The sequence below is a fragment of the Alosa pseudoharengus genome, unplaced genomic scaffold (genome assembly GCF_046254945.1).
Source record: "Alosa pseudoharengus isolate Yale_2024_CS ecotype anadromous, Long Island Sound unplaced genomic scaffold, YU_APseudo_1.1 YU_APseudo_1.1_scf_24, whole genome shotgun sequence".
NCBI lineage: Eukaryota > Metazoa > Chordata > Actinopteri > Clupeiformes > Clupeidae > Alosa > Alosa pseudoharengus.
In genome coordinates, this window is record NW_027468689.1 from 22,010,019 (window position 1) to 22,035,032 (window position 25,014).

The 25,014-nt window shown below is 41.2% G+C and overlaps 1 protein-coding gene across 2 annotated transcripts in view; it reads right to left on the bottom strand.

Moving 5' to 3' along the window:
- col5a2b (collagen, type V, alpha 2b) overlaps window positions 1–21,049 on the bottom strand; it is a 40,953-nt gene extending 19,904 nt beyond the window's left edge. The window contains exons 1-25 of one of the 2 annotated variants that reach the window (XM_076303472.1): window positions 20,834–21,049; window positions 13,918–14,133; window positions 13,012–13,034; window positions 12,861–12,893; window positions 12,702–12,734; window positions 12,160–12,213; window positions 11,405–11,494; window positions 8,941–9,015; window positions 8,169–8,213; window positions 7,811–7,864; window positions 6,699–6,752; window positions 6,470–6,523; window positions 5,090–5,143; window positions 4,567–4,620; window positions 4,165–4,209; window positions 3,637–3,690; window positions 3,375–3,419; window positions 3,209–3,262; window positions 2,506–2,604; window positions 2,354–2,398; window positions 2,053–2,151; window positions 1,830–1,883; window positions 1,539–1,646; window positions 479–532; window positions 242–340 (exon numbers count right to left, since the gene is read on the bottom strand). In XM_076303472.1, coding sequence (XP_076159587.1) covers window positions 242–340; window positions 479–532; window positions 1,539–1,646; window positions 1,830–1,883; window positions 2,053–2,151; window positions 2,354–2,398; window positions 2,506–2,604; window positions 3,209–3,262; window positions 3,375–3,419; window positions 3,637–3,690; window positions 4,165–4,209; window positions 4,567–4,620; window positions 5,090–5,143; window positions 6,470–6,523; window positions 6,699–6,752; window positions 7,811–7,864; window positions 8,169–8,213; window positions 8,941–9,015; window positions 11,405–11,494; window positions 12,160–12,213; window positions 12,702–12,734; window positions 12,861–12,893; window positions 13,012–13,034; window positions 13,918–14,133; window positions 20,834–20,924 — 1,686 coding nt within the window. In that variant the 5' untranslated portion in view covers window positions 20,925–21,049. Of the gene's footprint in view, window positions 1–241; window positions 341–478; window positions 533–1,538; window positions 1,647–1,829; window positions 1,884–2,052; window positions 2,152–2,353; window positions 2,399–2,505; window positions 2,605–3,208; window positions 3,263–3,374; window positions 3,420–3,636; window positions 3,691–4,164; window positions 4,210–4,566; window positions 4,621–5,089; window positions 5,144–6,469; window positions 6,524–6,698; window positions 6,753–7,810; window positions 7,865–8,168; window positions 8,214–8,940; window positions 9,016–11,404; window positions 11,495–12,159; window positions 12,214–12,701; window positions 12,735–12,860; window positions 12,894–13,011; window positions 13,035–13,917; window positions 14,137–20,833 lie in introns of both variants that reach the window. The other variant, XM_076303471.1, reaches the window with a different exon arrangement.
- Window positions 21,050–25,014: the final 3,965 nt, after the last annotated feature.

The following is a 25,014-nucleotide window of genomic DNA, read 5'->3' on the forward strand; positions in this document are numbered from 1 at the left end:
AATTACTAAATATCACCTCAACCAAACCAAAACAAACCCAAGCCCCAACCCTAATTTTAACCATAAAATGTTAACCGTACACTGTATCGAACAGAATGTTAACAGATAGTTTGCTTAAAATCTGAGCATCTATAGACAGTCTAGTGCAACCAAATAAAACCTATGATTCTTATGCTCGACCGTGGGAGACCGCCTCACATGTCACAGACTGTCACACGACAGGAAGTGATGCGACTCTTACCCTAGCCCCTGGGAGGCCGGGTTCTCCCAGACGACCGGGGTCTCCACCAACCCCCTTCAGACCAGAGGTCCCAGCGCCACCACGCTCACCTTGAGCACCCTAGGGTCAAAACACAGTTCAGTAATTACTTCCAATAAAAAATCATTAACGTTTTGTTGTCATAATATCATTTATTATACTACAATTACTATACATTTATTATTACATGTATGTATAGTAATTGTATTTGTTGCTTACCTTTTGACCAGGAAGGCCATCAGAACCAGGGAAACCTCGGCTACCGGGAGCCCCCTGATAAAAGATGTCAATAATTAATTTAAAATCTTTTACAGATGCTATGAGCAAAGTTAACATTTATTACAACATTCGCTCATTTGCTTAAAGTGACAATCTGAAATTCTTCCATAACATGTACTTCCCTGACAGAGTAAAACCAGTTAACTAAGGTATTCTTTTAAAATAACTGACTTCAGCAGCATTACCAGTGTTTCCCATACATTGACTTATTTGTGGCGGCCCACCATAATATCAACACTGACCACCACACAATGATTTTCCAGGTTGTACTAAATTGTGCTTAAATCTGGTTAGCATCATTACCACGCTGTGCTTATTTGTTAAAAACTGTTGCATTCAAGTAAATTCTGCAAACCAACCACCACAAATGGAATTCAATTCTATGGGAAACACTGATTATCATATTAGATAAATTTAAATTGGCTATTAATCCGATTAGAAATTGATTCATTTCACTATTTCTAATCCCATGGCTACTTTTACAGCCCATCTGAGTCACCAATTAATTTACAACCCGTTTGTATTGCTCTTCCTAAGCCATACAGTATGTCTATGCCCACACATAGTTCTCCAAAATGATTCAATCAGATCTCAGTAGCTCATTCCTTATCTTGTACAGAAAGGGTCTGAGCTGCTGTCAGGGGAGGTCTCTTTAGAGCTGCCTCCCCTCGTTTGAGCTGAGCTGAGCATTAGATTATCAGCCTCATCAGTCTCCACTATGGAGGGTGGCAAGCCGTGTGACAGTGATGAGAGAGTGGAGGATATTTCCACGATAGCACACTAATTGAGAAACTGTATACTTAATCTGAATTGTATGTTGTTGAGGGTACTTGAGTGTGCTAGAAATTAATGAATGAGTGAGTGAGTGAGTGAGTGAGTGAGTGAGTGAGTGAGTGAGAGAGTGAGTGAGTAGTTGGTTGGTTCAATAAATTAATGAACAATGCATAAATTAATTAATTCATTGTGAATGTATGAATGAATGAATGGAGGTGGTGCTCACCCTCTCCCCCGCAGGCCCGGCTGCTCCTGGGGACCCAGCATCTCCTCTGGGGCCTCTCTTTCCCTCCTCCCCCAACGGACCAATCTCTCCGTGAGGCCCAATCGCACCCTGAAATATAGATTTTACTCTACATTGATTAATGCTGTTGATGTTATCGTTGTTGTTGTTGTGGTTGTTTTTGAATCATCAGTTCATGCTAATTGAAGCCTAGAGAATCTGAATGACCTTAATTCTCCTTTTCTTATCTTACACAAGGTAATTCATTATTCATTTTCACGAATATACACTCACAAGTTCTCCTTTAAGACCAGGCTCTCCTTTGAATCCTGGAGACCCCAAATCACCCTGTTGGCCAGAAAGAGTTGGAGGTCATTTGGGATGCACAAGTCAAGAGTAGTAGGATGTCCCATTCATGGAATGAATGTCTATGACACAGCTAATGTTTGAGGTCACATACTTTATCATGATATATTACAACATAAGGCTCAGGTGACATATGAGTACAGGTCATTACCGCTTGACCTTTGACCCCTGGGAATCCGGTAGTTCCCTGAGGTCCGGGAGGGCCAAGTGGACCAGGAAGTCCCCCAGCCCCCTGAATGCCAGGCAATCCCTGTGGAAGAACCACACATTATTGACACCACAGTCACACACTAAATCAGCCAAACACACACACAAAATACACACTGGCATGTCTACATTACTCACTCAGACTCATAGATTAGCTCCACACAAATATGTCTACATTATTCATCTGCTAGGCCTTTTGTCGGTGTGATATTTTGAACTCCACTGGTGATGAGCAGGAAACTTACCGTGGGTCCTTTAGAACCAGGGCTCCCGTCAGTCCCAGCAGCTCCCTGCGGACATTACCGGTACACAAACACGTCAGCCTTCATTCAACACTGCGTGAACCATCTTCATCAACTCTTTCAGAGCAGGCTGGCTAGCAGCAGGATACGCTCACCTGGTTGCCCGAGGGTCCAGGGTTGCCCAGTCGTCCAGTCTCCCCTCTTTGTCCCTGGGCCCCAGCCGTGCCCCTGGGGCCAGTGGGGCCTGCTTCACCCTGGGCAGGAGTGGAGGAAATCATGTGCATTAGATATGAATTATCAATATTAATAAGGTGCAGTCAGCGATCGCATGCGATTTCAAGCCCATTACATTTTTTTGCCACATTCACAATCCTCTAGCTGCCCATTTCGTGAGGAACAGATATTACAGATATATAACAGAAAAATATTTCTATGAAATACATTTTCTTATTATATGAAGCTAGTGTGCTATCCTTGGTCCATAATGATACATGGCATAATGGAGAGAGATAATATTTTATAAATATAGAAAAGAATGCACACCCTCCGAGGTGCTGGCAAGGGAAAATAAACAAAGAAAAAACTTTGTCGCCGCACACTCTATCTCTTAATTCTTTTATTCCAACGTTTCGGCCTGTCAGCCTTTGTCAAGAGAGATAATATTTTAACAGAAACTAGTGGTGCACTCGATTGAAATATAGTATGCTTGACATGCTCATACTCAAACAAGCAAACATTCAAACCCTTCCAAAGGTCTTCAATATTAACCTCTCCAACTCAAAAACCAATCTACCGTAGCCCTTCCATCTTTACAAAACTGCATGCATGTGCTTACAAGTGCAGGTAAATTGCCCTCACCTTCATACCCGGAGCACCAGGAAAACCAGCACCTCCAGGGATTCCCATTGGACCCTGTAGAGACAGATATGTTTTAGTTCCTTACCAGAAAAAGATGGCTACCGATGAAAGGTCACAGATGGCATATTTATGTAAAAAAAAAAAATAAATAAACAAACAAACTCACCATTGGGCCTGGTTTGCCAATATCCCCAGATGTTCCCCGTTTGCCCTAACAAAGAGAAAAGACATGGCATATTTAAACTACTGTACCATGTTAATTCTGACAATTTGTCTCTTAATGCAACTTGTTAATTAGCATAATTGGACCGCAGAACAAACAAGAATAAAAACGAATAGTTTGGTATTAATTAGGCATTATCTATTTACAGTAGCAAATGAATGAATTAATTCAATTAAAAACTCAGGCCAATTAGAATGTGTCTTACCACAGGGCCAGGTGATCCAATTCTTCCCCTGTCTCCAGGCATTCCCAAAGGACCCTTCACAAGAACACAACAAGCACAGTGCCAGATAATCACACACCCAATCATCATTAGTTATCGCAAACATCACAGTGATTAATGGCAGCATGAAATAGCTCAGCTCAGTGAAACCAACAAGTTAAACCAGCTCCTGTATTATTCTTCTATCTCTGACCAAATGCAGCATGTAATCAAATGTATTCATTGCTATTGTAAATTACATATTATTTCTATGAAAAAAATGCTTCTAAACCTGCAGTCAACTCAACCTACAACTCCACATTACGATCAGCAGTATTTATGCTCTGGAGTCATAGCAACCACACGAGCATGTCAGCCAAATGAATTGCCCGTCTTAATTGGAAAGGGGACTTTCATGCTTTATGGTGATGTGACCTGAGTTTGATTGAACTGTCAGTAGGCTATTTATCACACTTTTGATTTGTGGGAGAGTAATGATTGAGGGAGGGGGTTGGTCTGATCCACACTCACCCGTGGACCCAGTCCACCCATGTTACCAGGGTTGCCTTGCTCTCCCTGTTAAGACACACACACACACACACACACACACACACACACACACACACACACACACACACATTAAACAAAGAAATTATAAATATAAATATCAGAATATCATTACAAGATATCATACGTACTAATATGAATACTGTACTGCTGACAGACACATGCAGCCATGTATACACATACACACGCACACACACACACACACACACACACACACACACACACACACACACACACACACACACACACAAACGTGTACATCAAATACCCAATCAAAAGGGGATACTATCAAAAAGGCACAAAATACAATCATTTTTTAAAAGAATTCATGAATATACTTCAATAGAAATATCTGAAGATGATTACCTTCGATCCAGTTACCCCTGGTTCACCCCTGGATCCTAAAGAACCTGCGTGTCCCTAAAGTAACAGACAAATATGCATGAATAATTCAAACACCCTCTGGAAATACCTGTACCTGCTGCCCCGTTGCCTTAAAGTTGCTAGAGTTCATGTGGAATATCATTATCATTCCATCGGTAACAACATCCTAGTTTTTCTTATAATAAACATATTTTTTCTTTAAATATGAAGTTATAAGCACTGTAAACAAATTATTAGAACAAGTATGCGATCTGTGCCTCAAAAAATCACTTGTCATTATTGAGAGTATTAACCTCTATGGGACTATCAAAACTAATCAAGGTGAAACATGAAACATTTGAGCTGCTTTTGGAATGTGTTGCACCATGCATGCATATTAACCAAGGGTATGAATATTGAATACCCAAGTAACTGAACTTGAATTATATAATTAAAATCTATGGCGGGAACAAAGCCTTCTGATTGCCTGAGAGTTAAGAGGAGTTAATGGCCGCTTTAAACCAACCTTAAGTCCTCTCAGTCCTGGTTGTCCTGGCAACCCAGGGAACCCTCGAAGCCCCTGAAACAAAGGAGTTCAACATTAAATACAAGACATTTAATTTCGTTTAACTTTTATGTCGGCCTTTGAAAGACAACATATATCCAATTATCTTACTCACATCAGGTGCACAATATTTACCGTACCTTACACAGAGTCCTAACTACATGCGATGCGAGTGGGCATTAGCAATAAAATCCGTCTAATTACATTGTTTTCAATTGGAATGTCCTGACGGTACACAACACGAAGCAGTGCTCTGCAGCACGATGCAGCGCGATGTTTTGAGCAGAACATTTGCCGGTTGCCTTAATTCTATTTTCTCACTCGCGTTGCTCTTCTATTTTGAAGGAGAAATATGATACAATAGAAGGGCATATTTAACGGATTCAAAGTGGACAGAGAGCATTCAATGCATTACATTACATTTGGCTGACACATTTTTAACCAAAGCGACTAACAACATGGTGAACAGTTTAAGTTTTAAAGCAATTCTCTCAACAATTTTAGGACAGTTTAAAAACGGTAGAGTACAGTAAGAATAAGTGCATCAGTGAGTGCTGTTTTTAAACAGTTGAGTGTCAGTTCAAGACGGGTGGTAAGTGCTAGGATCAGCAAGACTTGTAAGTGGTGTTATGAGAGGAGATGTTCTCTAAAGAGCTGGGTCTTCAGGAGTTTTTTGAAAATGGAGAATGCAACACAACAGTCACTTGCTCGGATGCTCTTAAGACTCCCTGTTAGTAGACCATACCTTATAATGTTGTGTGGATAGGGGCAGTTTGTTTTGGGGATTTCTGATAGTTTTGACTGGAATTTGAAACAGGTGGCTCTAAACTGTGTAGGGGTGACTTGGATCAAAGGTGCCGACACTGCACAGATGTGTCTGAATATTCCTAAGGTGGACTAAATGCTACAGAGCAAAGTCACACTAACTATTGTATTTCATTTTGGGTTCTAGGAAAGGAATGTGGAGCGGAGCGGAGTTTCCTATCTAGCTGGTGACCCACTTTAACTTTAGAAGTACTCCAATGCCTCTAGGCAGTACTGTCACACTTATGTCGCATGACGTCCACTGATGACAGATAAGCAGGCCTGAAAATGTTAGTTCTTGTGTCTTAAAAGGAAGGAAATTCTTACAGAGGCCACAGGATGGGGTACTTGATATAGCTCACAAGCGTGTATCATGCCAGTGCAGACTAATTAAGAAGGCAATATTGAACGTACTTATTGTCTGAGGCGAGACTTGTTAAGTCCAGTGTGTTTATAATGCACATGTTTATGTTCCGTTTGGCTAAGGAGAGAGATATTATATTTATATGACTAGAGTTGAGGACAGAAGCAACTTACCTGAGATCCTGGGAGTCCGTTCTCTCCTGCGTTTCCGGATGGCCCCGGCTCACCCTATTACAACCACAAAATAGGATTTGTCTTGTTTAGCGAATTATCATAATTATCATATCATAATTTTAAACCCACATTGTCACCAAACTTATTCTTCAGCACAATGGCATTAGAGGAAAAAATGATTATGTTAAGATGTTTGTTATGGAAATGAGCAAGGAAACAAATAACTCACATCTAGGCCGGGTTTTCCTGGTGGGCCGTCTGGGCCTCTTGGGCCAAAGGTACCCTGCAAATACAAAAACAAGTCAGGCCTCACACACACACCTCCCACACACACCACCACCACCACCAATACCACTGTCTATCGCTCTCCTGGTCTGATAAATGTCAGCGCACAAGGAGCAGAGGGATAATCGTTGATTTGTGAAGGATTATATATACAAAGCCAACACATCACATCAGTGACATTCATGAGGTCAGTTTGGGAGACACCTCCAGTGATGTTGAGAGTTCTAGAATTATAAGTGCTGAGAAAAGCTTCTTAAATATTCTAAGCTCTTAGTAAAATTCTTTACTGCAGGCCACATCTAGGACATCAAGACTGAAGAAGTACATTCCTACTAATATTGAGAACACTCTGGAGTAGCACTTTATTTACATAAAACCTTGAAGAGATATTAATCTATTCATCAAGTCATAAACACACTATAATCTCAGAGTGTCAGCCAGCCTCAGAGAAGTCAACACAAAGATTATCTGTGGTGTTCTTTGCTCAACTTTGTCAACTAAATGTTAAGTAATTTACCCTAACCTCAGCTAACCTAGCCCAATAGTTCTCAAATGTGAAAAATCTGTTAAATGAATATCCTACAAGTCTCTTGCTAACTGAACAGGGACTGTAATACTAGGGACTGTAATAATAGTATGTAGTAATGTAGACACGTATTTAAAACTTTAACAAATGTCAAGATAGTTACATGAAAAACTCTGACTTGACCTAACCGTGACCCTCATTTTTCTATTAGAAAGGTAATCTACATTGTCAACAGGGAGCTTCTTTATGTAACCTGCGCTGTGTTGAACCCCGCGGCTCAGCCCTGCACTCTCCCAAACCTGAACCCGCAAACAGTAAGGCCTTAGATCTGGAGTGGAGTGTGCTAGCAATCGAGCTAAAAGTCCAGGCTGCTAGCTCTCTCACTAACACTTAACTTACAATCTTCCCCAGTTCCAGATTAAAAAAAAAAAATGTTACAGCTTATATTAGCATGACCCAGAGGGTCTTCAAAGCATGGGCTGCCCAGGCAAGCACATATATATAGGCAGTCACCACGCATCAGGCCTTACCATAGATCCTGGCTCACCCACGTCCCCAGGAATACCTTGAGCACCAGTAGGTCCCTAAGGAACAGAGGTTAAAAAGTCAAAGGATCACTTACTGACCTGAAGTGTGGGGGGATGGAGCTAAAGAAGCACTTCACAGGTTGACATACATTAGATTAGCACACACTTGGCTGCAATGCAGGGCACCATCAAGCACATTGGGAGCAGTAGGGGGTTCAGTGAGGACACTCCGACTCACGATCAGGAGGAGGTCAAACTAGCAACCTTTCAATTGCTGAATGACGCTTTATCCACCGAGCCACAGTGGCCCCTCTGCTGCAATGCTACTTTGCAAGACCTCTGAAGGTTGTGAGAGACTCACCGGTGGGCCTGCTGGTCCAGGATGACCCCGTGGTCCTGACTCACCCTGTGGAAGGAGACACAAAAACACTTAGGCAGGGTTCACACACTGCAAATAGCAAAGTGACCAAAGCAGCAAAGCTTAACACAATGCTCAGACCATAATAATTTGATTAATTCAAACAAAGTTTAATCTCATTGCTAAGTGATGTGAAGTAGCCTACTCATTTCTGAACACAGAATTTTACGAAAAAACCTTTTGGATTAGAATCTGGACATTTCTTCTGATCAGCACTGATCAGATTCTGAATAATGGTCTATTGGGAACTGTGGATAATACATGGATGCAGTCAATACATGGTTTTGTCCTTTTTTTATTTGCATAAAACATCATGCGGTTTATACATGATGTGACTAATACATGGGAAATTAGAAAACAATGTACCACTCTGTCTGCCAATGGAATCTTGCCATTCAATTGAGCAAATCAACTTCAGTCTAAAGAGCTTATCAGTTTTTGCATGTTCAAAGAGTTTGGCTATCTCTCGTCCAAAACTTTTTATTTGCAGGACAAGGTGAGGGTGACCCCATGATGTAAAACCATGGCTTGTGCTACTGTGTCATTTACATTTGCTTATAACACCACCCAATCATCCTGTGCATATTAGCATCTCAATAATACATAAGCATATACAAAACACTTGCCACTGCTATGATATTGTTTGTTGCAGATATTAAAACATTTACTCGTGGGAGTCCAAATAAGTGTGAGATCTGCTCCAGTGCCTCCTTACCCTGGTTCCTGAGATCATCCCTGCCAATCCAGCTTTCTCACTAAAGCCTGACCCCATCTGCATAGCCAACTGGCTCTGCAAACACAGAGAAAATTGATTCATTACACATTAACATTCATAAACATAAACATGACTCATTCATTACTTAGGTTGTGTCAAATTCAGTTTGAACAACAGCGCACAAGGTCACAGTAACATGGCTCAATTAAGAGGAGTGATTAAAACAGACAAAAAGGTAGGAAACTGACATTAGTGAATGAAATGAAACTTGATGAGAGCTTGATTTACCCATTATCTCATTCTATAAACTAGGCCAAGGATACATTTACAAAAGTGTCCCTAAAATGGCAAAGTAAGTTTGAAAACAAGCTTAAAAAATGGCATAATTAATGGGCTATACCAGGCATTGACCTTCAGTAGACATAAATACAAATTCAAAACATTTTACTTGTGACCTGTTTCCAGACACCAGCTGGAGCTCGACAGCATGGTGGCCACCACAGACACAGTGTTCTTTTGTAAATGTGTAAGTGTGTGTGTGTGTGTGTTTGTGTGTGTGTGTGTGTGTGTTTGTGTGTGTGTGTGCACGCATGTGTGTCTGTGTGTGTGTGTGTGTGTGTGTGTGTGTGTGTGTGTGTGTGTGTGTGTGTGTGTGTTTGTGTGTGTGTGTGCGCGCATGTGTGTGTGTGTGTGTGTGTGTGTGTGTGATATTTCCAGTCCTGCCTGACACATCACTAGACAAGGCTATGTCTACAGGGGACGTTGGCTTGTTTAGCCTGTGTACTGATCACAGCATCTCACACTTTGCCCTACAAAACACAGCCTTGCATGAAGACATTCTGAGGTTTACAATAGAAGACTGCCTTGAGGTACTGCCTCCCAAAGTCAACTTGGCATCCATCTACACATGAACCATTCTGCCTGCTGCACAGAAATCGGGAGAGGGAGATGGAGATGGTTGTGCACATAATGGACGGATGCCCTGCCTACAAAGAACTCTACACTCACGACTACACTGTCACACTCACTTTGAAGGAGCTCTGTAACATTGCCTCCTACACTACATTCCATAACAACGACACTGTTAAAACGGACTCACTGGTTTCTCTTGCACTTCAGAATAGGACTACATTGGACTGTACTATAGATAACTCCCCCCACCAACATCTCTTATATATAGTGCCGTTCAAAAGTTTGGGGTAACTTAGAAATTTCCATTCCACTCCATTATAGACAGAATACCAGCTGAGATTAGTTGCATTGTTTTTTTAATCAGGGCAGCAGTTTTCAGATTACATTATGTGCTTACATAATTGCTAATGGGTTTTCCCATGTTTTCTCAGTTAGCCTTTTAAAACAGAATGTGCGTTTGGAACACTGGATGAATGGTTGCTGATAATGGGCAATGATATTGCATTAAAGATCAGCCATTTCTTTCTACAAAATTACAACATTAATGATTAAAACAAGGACATTTCTAAGTGACTCCAAACTTTTGAATGGTAGTGTAGTGTTGATTAACAGGTACAATTTTGGAAATTGGCTGCTCCTATGACGCTTATATAGGCATGTGCTACGCATCAAAACTGTTAAAATACCAAGCCCTGCATAATGCCACAAACAGCTGTGTTGAACAAATGTAACATTACTGATCTTTGGTAGTTTGGGTCACATACGTGTGTGGACTACAGATCTGTGGATTCACTAAGAAGAAGCCAAAAAACAAAATGCAAAGTACTGCTCTATATCAGCTACAATTGGTAGCCTCTTCATCTGGAAACATACTGTAGATGTCACCTTTATCTTTGATATGTGTTTCACTGATTAAACCCTTACTGCTGTAAGAAACTGTATTAAAGCAATTTGGATCCCTACTTGCCAGTCCAAAAAAATAATGAATAACTGTGTGTGTGTGTGTGTGTGTGTGTGTGTGTGTGTGTGTGTGTGTGTGTGTGTGTGTGTGTGTGTGTGTGTGTGTGCGTGCGCGCGTGCGTGTGAGTGTTTCTACATTTATAGTAAATCAGAAATAAAAAAAAAAGCTTTGGAATGTTGAATGCATGCTTTTACCAACCTCTTATTCAGTAAAATATGAGTGTATCAAGTACAATTATGTGAGTGACAAATTTGCACTATATGGTATATTCAGACTGCGTAAGACATCTTGTAATGCTGTATTTTATCAATGTAAAACACATACATCCTTGCTTGCAATTAATATGTTAGACTGAGTGTGACTTTCTGGATGAAGCTTGGCAGAAGGAGGGAGAAGAAGACTAAACAACTTGCAACTGCACCTACAATTGGTAGTTTCTTAATCTGGAAACATAGATGTCACCTCCATCTTTTATGTGCCTATTGTTTTATGTAAATCACATAATCAATCCTTGCATGTATTAAATATGTTAGACTGAGTGTGACTTCCTGGGGGAAGCTCGGGAGAGGGAGAGGGGCAGCGTGATCTTACTCCTGGAGTGGGGTGTCCAGCAGGTCCTGGCTGGCCTGGGTTGCCTGGTACTCCTGGCTCGCCGTCAAACCCAGGTGGTCCCCTCAAACCCTGGGTCACACACACACACACACACACACACACACACACACACACACACACACACACACACACACACACACACACACACACACACACAGTTTTGATCATCTTTCATCTGACCCCTTAAAAGCTATATGGGTAAATTGATGGGAAAGGTGTCATGCTGATTAAATGAATAATATTTTATGTCTGTTGTTTAAACTAACACTCTGATAAGATTTTGATATTTCACATGTATAATGTATAACATTTATTTATTACTATTATAAAATACTGGTGTGACTATAATGGCGTCATAGTAGTATGCTGATACTTGTCACTAACTTCACATACTCTTTACGCTAAACATACTGTAATCCTAGTCTTAAACCTCTCTCTGGTACATGTTGATGTAATTCATGTAGATTCGTTATTGAAGTACATTGCGTATATTTACTACACCTATTTCATATGGAGTGGGCCCATATAATCTACATTTCTAATGTAACCCAAGCTCCTATAATCTGTGACCATCTCATAGTAATCACTCTATAGGCCACAATGCATACTCCTGTTTTACCACAGAATCTCATCAAGTCATTTTATAACAGAATGAATGATAGAGTATGAATCATGTAGAAATTTTTCTATATCTATGGTATGTAGTATCACATGAAGAGGAAGTAAACACATACGGGTCTGCCTTTGGTTCCTGCGCGACCTCTTGATCCAACAGCACCAGGGATTCCCTGTTTGAACATCAGACAGGCTCAAGAGATGAGAATGAAACACGAGTGTATACATTCTTACAACAAATGTGTTGTCTCTACCTGGACACAGAGATGTGTTAAAAAAAACAACGCAAGTTCATTTTAAGAGTGTAGTGTGTGCACTCATGATCTGGGTGAGTGTGTGATTCCAATTTTACACTTCAGGACATTTTACCACGGAGCTCATATATTGATATAATATAAACATGTTTATGATTCATGAGGATCCTCAGCATGAATGTAAAACGTGAAACTGCAATATTTGCCTTTAACCACAAACATCATTAACCCAGAGCTGTAGCTCTACCTACGGCTTTGCATTAAGCTTAGTGATACTGCCATCTAGTGGTCATTTGCAGTTTGACTATTCTGCTTAGTTCCAAGGTGAGAGGACAGCACCTCTCACCTTAACCATCACAATGTCATATTTGGTGTTGAAATAAGTGCAATTGGAAAACGTAACTTACCGGTGCACCAGGAGGGCCCGTTGGTCCCACAACCTAAAAAATATATTTGTTTAAGTTAGTGAAACAGATGAAATGAACAAATATATTTCCCATGAATAATGCATGTCCTCATATGTCCTCATATCCCCATAACTTCGTCTCTGTATACAGCATACTCACATAGGGAATGTCACCTGGTTCTCCTTTTTGTCCCTAGAATGTAATTAGAAGTTGACAAAGAAAAGATAACTATGCGCATCCTGATGTTTACAAATAATCCCTATTATCAGGTATACATACACATGTTGGTGCATATTAAATGACAACTTACCCTCAAATGATATGCAATAAATTCTGTAGATAACAAAAATGCAAACAAACAGATATTAAAATCATGGATTGTTCCTCTTTATACAGCTATCTAAAAGTTATATGGGACTGTGTTGCACAGCATATCATTATTTATGACTCAACAAAATAAAACCTGGAATACCCTAGGTTCTTCATACAGTTAAGTACATAGGTTTCTTTGAGTATGAGTATGTATATGGGTATTAGAAATCAGAAAAATATATAAAGTTTCAGCTCTTGCTTCATGACAAACTAATTCCAGTGAACACTGAATCACTTTCACAATATAATTTCTGGGAATAACCCTCATATTCAAATTATCACATGTGTTGCTTTTATCTATTAACTCCAAATATTTGCAAAGTTTGTGATGAATGACAAATGGCAAAATAAAGCAGGATTTTAAAAAATTCATCAAAGCTGGTTTATTTAAGGGGTTTAGTGAAGGGGGATAAGGGTGTTAATACAACATAAAGGATTTAAAGGGACTGTGTGTAGTTTTTAATTTAGAATGTTAATGAATTACCTAAAAACAGCAACGGAATGACCATATTGTTGTCATGTCTATGTAATGTAACATCTATACTCTGCGTTACCCAAACATCTACAAGTTAGCATGAAAACCAACCAGAGATGGCCCATCTCTGTTGTAATACCACTTTGCACCTTGAGTGGCGCTGTATTGAGTACAATGCAAATAAATGAAATTAAATGATGTTGCGAACCTAATGGTGTGTTCAAAACATTTTTTTAAATCCTACAGAGGTCTACACATAGCCCCTTTAAAGCACCTCTAGAAGACCCGCAGGAGCAGCACAGGATGCCATCTCCTGGGACCTTCCAGAAGCTTCAGGAGGAGGTGAGGTGGGGAGGGGGGGTGGCTTACGTGTCCTCCCAGATGCGCTGGCGTAGTTCTGGCACACGGGGCAGCACTCGCCCTCGGGGATGGTCACCTTCTCGCAGTTGGTGATCTCCTCACAGCGGATGTCCTCGCACATGACCAGGCCGTTGTCACACACGCACAGCTTACACGGCTCCGGTTTCCAGATCTCATTGTTGGGGTACACCTGGCCATCCTCCGTACAACTCCCTTGGTCATCTGCTTCTAAGAGAATTAAACACAAAGTTAAAGACAAACCCATGCTTGGACATTGATGTCTATTAGTTACATTTAGGGATACACTTAAGTTTACAATTAGTTTAATCTGCTTAAAAAAACCTGATGCTTTCTTTACACAACTTAGTGATTCCATATTATGTCACTGGAGAGGGCCAATTCCTAGCTGACCAATGAGCACACACTGAATAGGAAGCGATGTAATCCACTGAGGCCTGTTCAAAACGCTGACAGAGGAGGGCAGTCAAGGGCCAATTTGCTCATGAATGGGCTGATATTATTTTCGGTCATGTAGGCCTATCGGTCATATAGGTGACCTATACTCTGCTGCTACACTAGTTGCCCCATTAGTGAGCTAGGAGATCCACAGCTGAGAGATGCAGGTGGCTTGGGGACTGCGGGCCCAATCTGGGGTTTACCCATATTACTTCCATCACTTTCAGCATTGGTTTGTTCCTTATGAACATAATACTGTAATTGCATGGCTACTGTACACAACCTCTTTGTGCAATGCTATAAACCAGGGATGTCAAAGATACGGCCCAGAGGCCAGATCCGGACTTCCAGCAGGTTTCACCCCCCCAAGATGTTTTGGGTAAGAAAGGTAAACTTTGTGAATGAAGGACAGCACTCTCAGTCTGTTTTTACACCTTGAAAAAGTTTTAAAATAGAACTGAGAGTGCTACCGTTTATTCACAAAGTTTATTTTGACGGATTTAGCACCCAGTTGAGTTTACACTAAGGTGTTGAGCGTGTTAGTCCAATTATTTGGGTAGGAAAGAAAAGTAAAAAAAAAAGATATTCACATTCAGTTGTTTTTGACAATGTGTAATATGCAATACCTCTACTATATGATAAACTGATTATGCCTAGCACAACAAAACATCATCAGGAAGTACATGATATACTCTTTTGATCCCGTGAGGGAAATTTGGTCTCAATTTATCCCAATCCGTGAATTAGTGAAACACACTCAGCACACAGTGAACACACAGTGAGGTGAAGCACACACTAATCCCGGCGCAGTGAGCTGCCTGCAACAACAGCAGCGCTCGGGGAGCAGTGAGGGGTTATGTGCCTTGCTAAAGGGCACTTCAGCCATGCCTACTGGTCGGGGTTCGAACCGGCAACCCTCCGGTTACAAGTCCGAAGCACTAACCAGTAGGCCACGGCTGCCTAGTGGGTGTAGTAAAGGAGTATATCATCAAACGATAATTAAAATTATAATGACGGCCCCTCACTTCAATAAATCTGGCCCACTGCCTAATATGAGTCTGAAACCCCTGGTATAAACCAAATATTCAAACCCAATTACAATCCGTAATTGAAAATAGAGAACATTTCAGATGATAAGCATACAAACTGACTCAAGATAATTAGCACATGTAGGACATTAAGAAGAAAATATATGATCCATTTCCCAAACTTAAGCATAACAAACTCAAAAACTCTAAAAGAAGTTTGGTCAAAACCTCACCATCATGGCATAATACTGGCGTCTATATACTGGTATATGGTGCGTAGAATGTCAATAGGAAGGTTGCCATCATGCCAAAAATCCAGATTTGCAAATCATTCTTCAAACAGATAATGACATTTTGTTGAGCTAAGGCAAGCAATCATTTATTTGATTAGTTAATGAATGCAATCATTTATTCACTGTTACATGGATAAACCCAAAAGCAAGTAAACAGTAACTGTCTCATTAGCTCTCTGCATCTGAGCAGTTGTTGCAGTGCCAGACACACAGACAGCACAACAGGAACATCTACATCACCTACAGATCTCAGAGGAGAGAGATATACAGTATTAGACTATAGCTGAGACTTTCTAATGAGGAGACACAGCACTCAAAAAATCCTCCATAGAAATGCACGGGGTTAGTTTGTAACGCCAATATGGCCGTTGTCTACACATATCCCACCCCTTCCTCGGCAAAACGTCGACATGTGAATACATTGAGCCATTCATGTGGTGTGTTGTGAAGACATCGTGCCAATCATGTGTTGTGAACTCGCCACTGGAGCAAGGTTGGTGTTGTGAAGCCTTGCGCACGCGCATTTCTGCCGAATAGGATGCCCGATGAGCGTTGCAATATGTCCGCCGAGTGGAGGGACTTGCCTAAAAGGACTTATAGCCTTCTGGTGAAATATATAAAAACTGATGAAGTCTGGTAACATGCTGCACAGAACATAATGGATGTTAAGTATGTAGGGTATCCATTTTCTCTGACAAGATGACAAGGATTTTCTTTTATTAAACTATGAATACACATAGCCTTCACACATACTGTACACACACCCACACCCACACACACCCACACACACACACACAAACACAGACACACGCATATACAGGAGATACACAGTTACTAAAGGCCTTGGTAGCGGATGAGGGCTGAGTGGCTTAAAGGCACCCTTAACAAGATTCACTCTCGGGGTCCCCCTCTGGTTAAGAAGCTCAATAATAAACAAATTAAATATGCGTCTTTTGCAACAAAGTATAAACATAACTCTGATATAATATAGAGGGAATGCTACAACAGCAGTGTGTAGCATAGCAGCTCTTTTGCATTTCGATTTCGGATGGGGGGAGGAGGGGGGGCAGTTTCCTTCCCGAAACTAGAAAGTTGCTAGGTCGGTAATCGCTTACAGAGGGCCGCTCAGACAATGGCAGAAGTGCCGTTCATCATGTTATAAGGTTATGTGCCATCAAAATGATTTTGGAAACATTATGTTAAGGTAAAAAAAACTGTTAAGGGTGCCTTTAATACATACATGAAATAATTATGTAAAAATAGAGAATAAAAGAAGTGAACTGAGAAAAAAATAAGAAATAAAAGTTCACAATAAAAGTGAACTGTGAAAAGGTTTCACACACCAACACACACACACGCACACACACATAACCACAAATCGCACACACAAACAACCACAAACGTCATACACACACACACAAAAATACACATAGCATGCTGCATCTCTAAAAACATTTAACGTTTCATTTCAATCTCATCTTATTATTGCTGTGGGTTTCGGAGACCAATTCACACCACAATTGACTCTCCCCTGGACAATCTGTGGAAGCGGTGCTCCTGGGTGAAAGCATAGGCCTCTTTTGTTTGTTTGGCGCTTTTAGATAAATTATAGCGCGTTTGGCCACAAACAAGCTGACACAAGATGCATGTAATTCATGGCTTCATAAAAAATACACCCCAAAGAGAAGACAACAATCCAACATTCTCCTCCTCGGGCTCCCACTCTCACAGGGTGTTGTGAGACAGACTTTGCTTGTGGTTAAAAGCTTCTGTTCCAGACCATCATAATTATTTTAGCTGAAACACTCAGTGAGTTTGAATGTGGAAATATTCCCTTAATGGGATTAACCTTATGATGACTACAAGTTGTGAGGCATATTTTACGATAGATTGTTATGGCTGTCACCAAATAATAAGTGCATAAAACCATAACTTGCTCACTGTACAAAGTAAATATTGTAGTTAAGACTTTGGCAGAGCATATTTCAAATGAATTCCTAACAATTTAGGGGCGCAGACAAATTATACAGTTATGAGCCATGTAAATTTAAGACTATAATTCATAGGATGTCAAACATGGATGACGTTTAAAGACTCTAAAACCACATCAACCATGTCTGATGGTTTAAGTGAGACAAAAACAGGTCATGGGGGTTGCAAGAGAAAACAACTGTCTTTACTGTTCTTTTAACTTCTTTATGTCTGGAAGATAACAGACATAACTCTTTCGTCATGTGGCTCAATGCAGGTATAGCAATGATTACATACATTAGATAGCTTGAGGGGGTAGTAAAGACTAATTTAACAGAGAGGCAGAAAGTTCTAGAAAATATGACCTTGAGAATGTTTTAAAAACAGGCCCAGGTTCAGGGTGGTCATGTCCATGGCATCCATTATGACTTTACAGGCCTTCTGTTGGCCCAGAGATGCAAAACGCCTACCATATAGGATCCGTCCGTTTAAACTGGAAGTAAAGAATGATGAAAAGAAAAAGAAAGAAACCCCCACAGTCCATACACAAAACAACATACAATATATACGTATATATATATATATATAATACAGATCACAGCAAAGTTTCAAGGACTAAGCTCTAAAATGGTAGCACCTGCTGCTACAGTCATGATCACATGATTTTCTTTTTTTTTCTTCACAGAGCGCTAAAGGAGCGCAAGTACCAATTTAGTGGGAGAGCACACGTTATTTTAGGGAAACCACAGGAGCCTGTATTATATGTTCCGCTTCGCATTCGCCTGCGGGCAACTTTTATTTCTGACAGCCCGGTCACACCCTCTGTCTACAACCCCTCACACAGAATGTCCTACTGCATCTACAGAGCATAAAAATATATACTAAAGAGAGGATAAATATGAGGCCCGCCATAGGTTTTGAATCTTAATGTGTTATAACATGCTGGACTTTGGACAATGAAAGTTTAGGATTACTGCAATCTCAGATCTTGCTTTCAAATGAGATGGTCTACAGATAGAGGATGATGCTTTTCTACCAGCCACAGTAATTAACTGCACGTGACTCGCTTGGGATTGAAGGCACGTCAGATTTTTTTAGACTTCTCTGGACAAGACAATAAGCTGTGATTATATCATGATTACAGTGATTATAATCAAAATTAAGTCAGTTGAAAATCTATTTCAGTAAAACTTTAACTATAAAGGTTTTTTTTTTTTTTTTTTTAAATGTTTAAATGTCAAATATATTTGACAAACTATCCCAAACAAATTCATATTCTTATGCAAAGACAAACTCAAATGGATTTGATGAAAACCAAAGTCAGCTAGCCTCTCAGAGTGGTCTTTATGTGGGTACACAAACACAGAGAGGAATGGACAAAAACGTTCCCAAAAATAAACCCAGTTTTGGTAGGACATTACACTGGAGGATTCTTGTCCTGGTAGCCACGCTCAGGGAGGTGCAAACATGTAAACACCTCTGCCTGTCTTACGTCCCTTTGCCCCATTTTCTTTGGCCTTGCATTTGTTTACTTCTAGGCGTTATTTTAGTGAGCTACTCTGTCAGACACGAGAGTGTGAGAGGTGCCATACATACAGCATCAGTCAACCTGTGCAGAACAAGCAAGTCAGGGCAAATCAGGGTGGTCGTGATAGAGGTGTGTGTGGGTGTGTGTGTGTGAGCGGGTAAGGTGGGTGGTAAAAGTATTTAATTAGACCAAAATAATCTGATAACGATGTATGCCGTCTGTGTGTGTGTGTGTGTGTGTGTGTGTGTGTGTGTGTGTGTGTGTGGTGTGTGTGTGTGTGTGTGTGTGTGTAAGAGGGCAACTATTTAATTACACCAACCTGATCTGAAAACGAGCCCAGTGCAATGTGTGCTGTGTGCTGTGTACTGTGTGTGTTTGTGTGTGTGTGTGTGTGTGTGTGTGTGTGTGTCCACTCTGTTTCATCTGTGGGTGTGCCCTTAGTCTTTTTCCTGGGCAGAACTCTGACCAAAATTGGTGGCCTCGTTCTTCCCGGGTGGATGAAAAACCCAGATGATTTCATGCAAGGTCTCTCTGCAACCCTTCATTCTCTGAAAGCCTCATACTGAAATAGGCCATATCGCAGGGCAAGCAGACAGCCTGCCCCAGCCTAGCACATCATTTCACACTGAGTTGACCACTTCCAAGTCTAAATGGTTTCAAACCAACAAAAAAAAAATACATTATTGTATGGATTTAAAATTATCTACAAATAATTAAAAAAAAAGCTTTACGCATGCCATGAGTCAACTGGAGATGTGTGTGCCACGCCAAGAAACAAGAATAAACATTAAACTCACATTGCTCAATGTCTGCAATGAACTAAAATCTTATCCAGACTGGGATACGTATTACAAGCCTGCTTAGAATAGGGGTATTTGTTTTCTATATTTAGGCACACAAGGAGAGTGTGGTCCATCTTACAAGTGGGCCTGGTCCAGAGATCATCTGGACTCTAATTGTGGTCTGGAGAAAAATAGATGCTATCATTAAAAAGTAGCCTGAAGCGCCAAGTTAACTTGCAATGAATGGACATTACAGGAGATAATACAAGACCGGGCCAGACATAGAGGCCCTGATCCCATGCTAATCTGATGAGACAAACACATGTATGGTGCAATCAGTGCACTCCAAAGCCCCATGGAGTCTCATCTGTCCAGAGGATGTAGGCTAACGGACACGCCAAACATCCTGTATCTGCTCAGAGCACAGGACACTAACAGCTAATACATTTAGCATGTCACAGAGCCAAATGCATGGTAAAAGTATCAGGCTTAGAAAATAAAGTAAATCCAGTAGGCCTAAGTCTAGCAACAAAAGAAATTGATGTTAAATTGCTGATTGTTTTTCTAACAGAAAAACTAGCCTTCAATGCGCCATGAGAATGTTAGATTGTAGGTTGTGGGTTCATTGGATAGGAAAGCGGCTCAGCACTTACGCACCTGTAACGAAATATTTTCCTCAGGCCTAGCAAAAAGCGCACACCCAATGGGTAAATGTTTAGATTATCAGAACTCAGGTGTTTCAATACCGTGCTGTCAATTGGTGTTCGCATGTGGTCTAAATTCCGAAATTAATACATCCGATTAGCATTACCCATTGTATCAAAACGAGAACCTGTGAACTTACATTAAAAAAGGTAGATAACTTACCAGGTTTGGCATCTTGGCACGTCACAAATAATACCTGCGCCAAGGAAACGGCGAGCCAAAGACAGATCCTGCGGTGCTGAGAAACAGCCATTCTTTCAACAGGACACAGTCGCACTCCTCAGGGGCGCTCCGCGGGGGTGATAGATATCCCAGTCACACCTGCACCATACAGCCTCTAGAGTTTGCCCCTCTCTCCTAGGCGCGATATTGCCAGCCTTTGCCCTGACGGTGGTTGTATGAGGACTCAGCAGCAGTTCAAATGCAGCGCACGGCACAGAGCGCAACCAGCCGACCTCCCCCGCCTCCCCCCGCAACTTTTTTCCTCTCTGTGACTATAGCATGCTCGAGGCGCCCGCTCACTGGCCGCCGCAAGTCAGAAATAGAAATAGCTGAGGAAAAACATGGCACTTTGCGCTCAATTTAATCTTAAAATATTTTGTAAAAACACCAAACGCTATCTATATTGCTCTGCATTAAAAACAAATTAAACTATTTTAGCAACAAAATAATTCGTGTTATCTCATCAAAATTTCCCTTTTTTGTTTTGTTTTTGCTAACTTGGTCATAAAGTATATCCCAGCTGAAACATTGATATCTGACATACCTGGTCACAAGGAGAACTATTATGGCTCTTTTGTTTTACTAACTGGGTGTTGAAAGACTTCAAGTGTCAAGTATCACCCAAAACCCTGAATCTCAGGCCAACATTGGTCAGGTGCCTCTCCCAGACTACCTTGTTTGAGACAGCCCAATGAGCCCATGACCGGGTAAGCGAAGCCTCACTGAAACAGTTACAGCTGCGCCAAAACGGGGGCTTTTTGAAGGAAACCTGTGTTCTCTTTTGTATACTGAACATACACAATTGCCAGGTGAAGAGGGTGTTCACTGACTGTGAGGGTCTCACGTGCCTCTTCGCAGTGAAAGTAGGGAAAACAGATGTGCGCAAGGTGATAATAGCTGAAATGGAGGAGATTTATTGCCTGTGTTGCAGTGATCCCTGAAGTAAGCAGAGAGACTACACAAGTGAGGAAAGTCAGGGTATATAAGGAAGGAAATACACAAGACTGGCATGTCTCGCTATTTGTAAATCCATGCACAGAAGTGTATTCCAAAATTGGCCCACTTTCTCCTCTGAACAAGTATTCTGAAACCATCTAGCATCCAAAAATAATTTATTCTGACAATCTGTGTATGTTATGATCATCAAATACATGGCTTTTCAGTAATCTATCATAATAGTTATACCAGCTGTTAATCTCCCATCTGCTCCCTGTATCCAACTTAAAACAACTTCTGTTTGTTGTTACAGAGCCACAGATATAGGTCAAGTTCAACCTCAACAAAGCATAATGATTACTGTGACCCCATTATCACTATTCTGAGGGTACAAGGAGGAAAAATGCAGCCACAAGACACAATTGAAACCAATCTTATGAACCATCCTGCGCTTGTTGACTGTTTTGTGGTGATGTACTAACATTATGAATGTTAAATGATGATCATCACAACCACTAGCCTACATGAAGGCCAATAACTGTACACCAATACTTAAATAGGTTTGCATGGGTTATTGTCTATAACTGTGTTTTGTTTCCAATTCTCCAAATAGCTACTAAAAAAATTGATTTCTGATGGCAGTCACCCTCTGAAGTAGTGTATACGGATCACTGTAAAATCTTCAGGAATATGCAATGCAAAGTGCCTTTCATCCACAGTAGGAAGAAATTCCAGTGTTACACCTGATGTGTAGACAACAAAGAGGTGACTGTCAGAACACTGTCCAGGCTTTCACATTTCAGGCCCATGCCTCTATAGCGACGTCACAGTAGCCGCAGTTCCCAGTCTTTGTTTACCTACACCCCTGTCACGGGAAATGCTGGGTAAAACGTGTCACATCCTTTCTCCACCCTGTTTAGACTTCTGTCTAAATGGCAGCCAGGCAGGGTAATTACAGCGGAGCTGACATGACAAGGTTGTTTCTGAGGACTTCACAACCCATAGTGCAATGGTAGTGTCGGCGTCCCTGCCAGTAACAGGTCCAGTGCTCGTGGGGACTGGAGGTTCGAGTCCAGCCTGAGGTCACTTCCTGAACCCGCTCCCCATCCATCTCTCTCCCTCACTCATATCTTGTCATCTCCTCATTATCCTGTCCAATAAAGACCAGAAATGGGGCAGGCATGACAGAGGAGGACAGCTAGCATTGCTTCGTAAACAACCAATGGCTATCCTGATGGGGATCCGTATTATATGACACTGACAATGACAAAAAAAAGACCTTGAGAATTGGTTTGTGTCAGCCAGGCTGGGGCTCAGACCCAATCAGAGGTGGAGGCTTGAGTGTCTTCTGCTTCTCGTCCTCTTCCTAAAAGGTAAGTTTGCATCAATGAGTGGAATACATATGGAGCGAGTGTTTTTTTCTCTCTCTTTTTTTATGGCTGTTCACTGTGCCAAAGTACCCCTGTGTCACTCAATCTTCCATGTCACAGCCGTAGAACAGATGTCGCAGCAGAGATACATTTGGGTCCTCCATGACATTTGATGTGATGTGTAATTGAGGCAGCAGATGCTGTAGTTTAGTGAGTCTCCCTGCCCTTCCCTCACTCACTCTCCCTGTCTTTTACTGTCCTATGTCAACCCTTCTCTCCTCTGAACTCCATTCCTCTCAACACACATCTCTCTGTGTGGACTCTAAAAACCAAAGCTCAGAGAAACAACAACAAACAGGAGAATTATTTTCATCACTCCTTGCTCTTACACCCCCCCCCCCCTCTCTCTCTCTCTCACACACACACACACACACACAAACAAACACACACACACACACACACACACACACACACTCACACACAAGTTTTCCCTCTCTCTCTCCCTTCTCAACAGCCACCTCTTCTGTACACAGATGACTCAACACGCTGTTTTGGGTGAGTTTCCTACATGCCTTGCTCTATCATCAAAAATTGCCTCTGTAAGTCAGTGACCCGCGCCGCGCACCACTCCCCTGCCACAAAGGCCCACTGTAAACGCTGACGCGCCAGGTTTACATTCTCCCAAAAAACTGACATCCCAAAATGTGTTTGCTGGATAAACTCCTCTCTTTTTTTCCCTGCCGCCGTAAGTTGTTTAAGGAGTGCTTGCTCGTTCAAACAAATCGCCCCCTTTTTTCTCGCCATTCTCCACCCAGCCAGGGGAAATTACAGGCGATGGAGGCAACGTGAGGTCATGGGCATTAAGTATTCAGGAACGGCTCCTGAGAGGAGAGGTGGGTAGTTGAGGTGGATGGGACCACACCAATACGGCACTGGGAGGCAGCATCACCACAAACGCCACAAGAAAAGCCCTTTGAAAGAGGGAGAAAAAGGAGGCTAGTGTGTCAGTAGGAGACATGAAAGGCCAATGGACATCAGAGAAGGAAAATATGTGTTGCTTTGATTCAGTCAGAACAGCCTTCATTTTTGAAAGCAAATTAATTTACAATGATTTATTTACACTGAGTCATCAGTCAAAATCTTCCATCCAATAAGATATTTGTCGATGTAGCTTGAATGTTATTCTTCATTTTGTAAGTCGCTTTGGATATAAGCATCTGCTAATTGAATTAACGTAAAATGTGCATGTATTTGGATGACAAATGGCTCAAGGGACGACTAAATAAGCTTAGGGCAATAGTGGGACATTGCGGTATACTGAAAAAGAATACCATAAAAAGGTTCAAATCTGAAATGTGTGTTAGAAATTGAATGAATTACAGTTAAACAAATAATAAAAAGAATCATACAATAATGAAAATGCCACAACCAAAATTCTAACAAGCACAGAGATAGATATAGAACGGACAGAAGACAGCAGCAAGTGTACAGCTGAAAAAATTATATGAAAATAGCATGTAGTCCAAATCAAGAAGAGCGGCCAGTGTGAGATCATGGCTTTATGTTGGTCTGACATTGACTCAAATCACCTTGGTTACCACAACTCATGGCACAGGCCCCATATAATGGAAATGTAAGAATGTTGGCCTGCCCACAGTCCAGTCAGCAGCAGAAATAGTGGGGATATTAGAATGACATTTATGGGCCATTCACCACTTTACTGTTCATGTAATAGAAGAGTTTAACTCCCCCAAGCACATATGAATCTCTTCCCTAGTACACACACACACACAGATATGCACATGCATGTACGCA